Genomic DNA, 6,000 nt, shown 5'->3' with positions numbered 1-6,000 from the left:
TTCATGCTTATTTGTGCTGTAGCATGCAGCGGTCGAAAAATCTGATGTACATACATAAAAAAAAGTTTATTAAAATTGGTTTGTTGTTTGCTTGCTTATTCAATTTTATTTGCAGTTTAAAGCCCTTTAGGAAATTTGATTGAACATTTTCTACAAATTGCATTAAATAACCAAGAGCATTATTAACAACAAAAACTATTGGGCGCTTTTGTCAAAATGCTCCACAAAAAGGCAATTACTGTAGCAGTTTATCTATGATTTAAACACTTCATATCACTTATGTATGTACATGTATATATACTCGTATATATAGTAAATATAAATTTGATTTCTTTTCAGGATTAGAATTTATATTGAGGTAAAATAACGAATGCTGGCTGATGTTGTGATGGGAGCGCAAAAATAAAACAATTTGGAAGTTTTAATAACAGCAAAATGAACCACAAACTCATTAAAACCACACAAATTAAATAAAGGTGAAAAATCATAAAACATTACATTTTACAATATAGCTAAATGCAAAATATAATAATTAAGTGTGTGAATATTTTGATAAAAACTTTTAACTCATTCGCTTATTTCGCTTGTGAGTGAATAAAATATCAGTGTTTTGGATTTACTCAATTTGAACTGTATAAAAAGTCGCCTTTAAATGAGAAAATACTTCAGCTGCACTCTCTCCGCGAATTTCGTTGTTAAATAAACGGAAAATATTTACTTTTGAAGAAATACAGACATTTTGAGGGGCAAAGGGTGAGCGCTAATTTATACAAACGTCAAAGTGTGGACCGATGTTAGTTTGCGTTGGATTGTGCTTCTCGAAGTTATTTGGCCAAAGGAGTTCTTTGGAACAAAAACTCTGTGCCTACTAGTAAAGGACAAAGTTAATCATGGTGAGTACATGCGAAATAAAAAATTATAGGCAAATCAGTTTTAGGAATTACTAAGATAAACTGATATAAAACACGAAAATGTATGTTTTTCCATATTTTTTGTTTGAGATAAGAAGAAACTAGTCAGATATACTATACATACATTCACACATAACTACGAATATATACGAATATGAGGTACGAATATCCAATGAATTATTACTCGAATGAAGTGATTTAAAGTGTGCTAGAAACACAAACAGGAAGTGCTTTAAGCAGAATTTATATGCAGGAAATAATACACTATATAAAGAAGAACTATATATTTAAGGCGGGTAATTTATTGATCTAAGGCTCTCTTGCAATCCAAGTGTATTCACATTAATGTATGCATTTGTACAATATTATTTTATTATTTATGCGTATGGAAATTGTTCTCGTTATCGTCTGTAATAATAAAATTGTAAAAAATTATTGATAATTTTTAAAAAATATTTCACGAGCACAGCTGACTTCCTTATGTAAAAAAGTTGTAGCTTGTGATTCGATTACTATAGTTGGGCGCTGATAGTATGGTTCAAACAAGCGGTATATCAAAAATTCACGGTTTCAGAATGTTCAAAAAAAATAAAAAATAATAATAATAATAATTAAACCAAGACTGCCGATTACAATAAGTGTGGTACAAGTCGTTTGCTTTTCTTATTCCGGCTGTTCAAAAAAAAAAAAAAAAAATTATTCGGTGAAAACTTTATGTGTGTTTCACACAAAGTGATCGCGCTTATATCGGTCGGCCTTATTTATGCCATCAACGTATGACAGGCCAAGGCAAGGCAAAGCAGGATGTGATGACATACATAGCACCAGCTCTGGCTGATCACCTAGAGTCCGATAACCGATTCAAAATCGGAATTTTTGAAGTAGAATCTTTAAATGCGTTCGTAAGACGACCCCATCGATAGGTAGAAGTGGAAAAAAATGTACATAGGTTTTCAATGAAATCGAAGAAAGTAATACTTCTGTACAGCAGTCTGCAGCGCACTCAACTAAATTTAATGAATGTGCAAGATTTATTATTTTTATTTTATTAATTTGGGCTTGTAAGCCGATGTATTTCGTACTCATGTTGCTGGCATTATCGTAGCTTTGCCCACGGAAATCTTTGATATTAATGCCACTCTCACTCAAGAAATCTATTAAGTTTGTGCGAATTGATCCGCAGTATGACCTTCATTCTCCAGGAACTTAACAAATCTTTCCACTGGTCCAGATGGCAGAACATAGGCTACTATCAGAGTCAGGTGGTCTATATGCGATATATCTTGAGTAGAATCCAATGAAACTGAGTAGTATTTCCACATCTTAATTTCGAAAATAATTTGATCCAATATGCTTGATACAATTAAATGAATAAATTCCTCACAAGTTGTTTTTGGTAAATATCACGTATGCCCCTTTCCATTATTAGCATGACTCTGAATATATTGAGCCATAAAAGCGTCAAATTGGGTTATTAATTCAAATAAGCCTAAATAATTTCCAGGTGATCCAACAATTTCGTCATTACCCCTAAACCCAAGTCCTCGTTCTGCTAAAAAATAATAAACTGCAATGATTCCTTTTAAGAGTAGCCTCCAATATTTTTGCTCAGTCTCCATTTGGCTCACAAGTTCAGAATCAACACGCGTATTCTTGTTTTTGAGGTTTAACATCGAAATTATGGCTTTTCTATGCGGAGTGCTTTCTTCATGTCTTGTCAACAAATTGTGTGCATACTTCCAGTCATCTAATCTGTCTTTCGTAAACCGTGGTGATGAGCTATCTAAATTCGTAACTGTGCAAAAAAAAAAAAAACAGAAAATTCGTCCTTTGGTTTCGGAATAACACAACCAGTCTTTAACGTGTTAGTTTATGTCTATAGGTGAAAATTCCATTGTGTTTTGATAAAGATAATTGAATGAATTGCACATACAGCGCTAACTCGAAGCAATGTCAAGACAACTTTTCTTAAGAAATTTTTGAAAAGCTAACAACTTGCGTGTAGTGCAGTGCAAGGAAGTACAACACACAACTTGTGGCGTGGCCAGAGTTCAATTTTAGAAATGTAGTAGGCACAAATTAAAATTATTGCTTTAGATTTGGATACCAGAGTTTTTCGTGGTAACCTATACCTATCTATGGTAATTTAAAAATAATTTAAAATCCGAATGTGCATACCTTAACCACTTATTATACAGAAAAATTATTCAACGGAATTACATGTTAACAGACACACAAAATATGTAATTTTTTATAGAATAACTTGTTGTTTATAATAGCCGTAATATTTGACCATCATAAGCTAATAGCTAAACCATGTAAAAATAAAACGTATTTAGCTTATTTCATATTTTCGCTTAAAAACGAAGTGTGTTGGCAATGCGGACGGGAACAGTTGATATTCAATTTGTTTAAAAATGTCTGATGTGGATAAAACGCTAGTTTGAATTCTTCAATTTTTAATCGGTATTATTATATAAATTATTTATTTTGTTCATTTGATGATATTAATAAAAGGTTGTCAAAAAAGTCTTGCGGTATTTTTATTGAATTTTCAATTGTTCATAAAATTTTTTGATGACTCATGCCCAGCTCTTGACCGATGCTACGGCTGCTACTATGCCGGTCTCTTTCGATCAAGTCAGCGATTTTATCGCAATTTTCGACGACAAGCCTTCCAGAGCGTGGCGCATCTTCGACCACCTCTACACCAGAACGAAAACATTGAAACCATCGTTGTGCGGTGGAAATGGAAACTGTATCGGGTCCATAAACTGCACGAATTTTATTGGCGGCTTGAGATGCATTTTTGCCTTTATAATAGTACTGTAAAATATGCCGTATTTTCTCTTTATTTTGCTCCATGTTTGCCACGCTATAACTCACGAACGACTTAAAAGAAACGACAATCAATCAAAGACGCGTTAGCGCGTGAAATGAGCTTTCCAAAAAGATATAGCATGACCCGATGAGACGAATAAAACTAGAACTAGCGCCAACTAGCAAAAATACCGCAAGGCTTGTATTAATTTTAACTTAACCAAACCACAAAATTTTGTATTTTATCGTTATTTGAACTTTATCGTTATTTTTTTTTGGAAAGATCATAGCTAGTGTGAATGAAAAAAGGCGATGAACTGGCAATGCCTCTAGTTCAATATACAAGCTATGAWAGCTTATGACAAGCCAACATAATTATGCCATATAAAAATAATTATGTCGGCTAAGTCTTATATACAAAATAAGCTAATTTGCTGGTCAAATAAAACGCACCTAATATGAATAGTTTATTTTCAAATTACCGGCCTTTTTACTGGAGACTCTGAAACATCTTACTCTTAGTGCTGAGCTGAACTAAAAATTTCTTCGTTTTTTTTTTAGATTTTCAGGTGGAGTGAAGCATTACCTAACGCTTCGCGTTTAAAGCACGCAATGATATTTTACACTCCATCTAAATTGATATTTTTATACCATGAATAGGGTCAGTTTGTCACGAAGTTTGTAACACCCAGAAGGAAGGGTTGGAGCTGAGTCGATTTAGCCATGTCCGTCTATCTGTCCGTCTGTCGGTCTGTATATATAGGAACTAGTCCCTCAGGTTTTAAAACATCGTTTTGCAAATGTCATTTTCTCTTCAAGAAGCTGCTCATTTGTCGGAACTGCCGATATCAGTCGATATAGCTGCCATACAAACTAAACAATCGGGATCCAGTTCTTGTATGGAAAACTTTCACGTTTCACAATGTAGTTTCACAAAAGTTGGCACAGGTTATCGATCCGAATCATGGGCTTGTATGGGAAACATAATCTCCAAAAAAATTGTTCAGAACGGATTACTATAGCATACAGCTTCCATACAAACTGAACACATAGTTACTAACAGAAATGCACCTGTGAAGGGTATTTAGCTTGGGTGCAACCGAAGTTAACGTTTTTTCTTGTTTTAATAAGCATTAGCTATTCTTGCATATGATTATACGCTTACAGCTGCTGATATTAGGGAAATGTCAATTTTTCTTCAAACTCGTCGCTTTTTCTGCAATTTCATTGTGGCCATTCGTAGTAGTTTTGCCACGGACAGGCTTGATACAATTGGTAATGCGAGGCATTTCGGTCGGCTCTTTTATTCTTGAACAGCTCTACCGGGATCATATCAGTCTGGCAAGCGTTCGTGAAAGGGATGTAAGCTTTTCTTGGCGTAGTTCGCAATGCACCGTAAATGTAAATACGAATATAAGCCAATGCTACACACGTTCAGCGACGAGTTAGAATGTATACGTATAAACTTATATATATGTATATTTGTACATTTGTATATTTGCTCTGGCGTGGGACGTTTAGTTCATATGTAACTCCAACCTTAGTTAGTTGTTCGAGCTATCATTATTGACACATAATCAAAATAATCCCTTGGAAGTAGTGTCGGCTTGTAACCACGTTGTCAACCAATTAATATTTTACTTGTATGTTTTAAGCTGCAATATTATATGAACATATGTATGTACATTGTACAGAATTCATTCAGCTTAACAAAGGACAGATAAGTCCAAACGTGAATTTGGCACGTGAACCTATAACTTTTATATAGGAGGGATAATGGTATAGAGATTTATTACCAGCTTAACCATATTAATGCGTCCGCGCAATGCAGACAGTTGATATGTATTTTCATATACTTAAGCGTTTGTCAGTTTTATATTCGTAGAGGCTTAATGATAATCACATGAAAATAATTGCAAATACTAATTATAAACATATATTTTTATATAAATATCGAATACTACTTGCTGGTGGACGTGTGTACTCATATCACCGCTGTTAATTACATACTTATTTATAAGCAATTCAATACTTATGTGCATTCATAAATATTCAATAGGAGCGATAGGGAGAGAAAAAAATTCAATATCTTTGAAATGGTATGAATGAAAAAAAATTTGTAGAATATTAAAGGTGAATATTTTGTGCGTTGTGTCACATATTTTTCGATTTTTTTAGCGTTGGAAAATTTTTTTAATTTTATCATGCTGTAAATTTCAAACTTCAATAAAATCAACATAACAATAAAAAAAAAAAACAATTTTGACGA

General features: G+C 33.4%; 1 protein-coding gene across 1 annotated transcript in view; it reads left to right on the top strand.

Moving 5' to 3' along the window:
* The first annotated feature begins 664 nt into the window (after positions 1-664).
* Positions 665-6,000, top strand: part of LOC108974008 (neuropeptide F receptor) — a 37,429-nt gene continuing 32,093 nt past the window's right edge. The window contains exon 1 of the mRNA XM_018941576.1: positions 665-893. Coding sequence (XP_018797121.1) covers positions 891-893 — 3 coding nt within the window. The 5' untranslated portion in view covers positions 665-890. The remainder of the gene's footprint in view (positions 894-6,000) is intronic.

The sequence above is a fragment of the Bactrocera latifrons genome, unplaced genomic scaffold (genome assembly GCF_001853355.1).
Source record: "Bactrocera latifrons isolate USDA-ARS-PBARC rearing strain unplaced genomic scaffold, ASM185335v1 scaffold_52, whole genome shotgun sequence".
NCBI classification, from domain to species: Eukaryota; Metazoa; Arthropoda; class Insecta; order Diptera; family Tephritidae; genus Bactrocera; species Bactrocera latifrons.
Note: the sequence above shows the minus strand (reverse complement) of the source record. Positions and strands in the feature narration are given on the sequence as shown.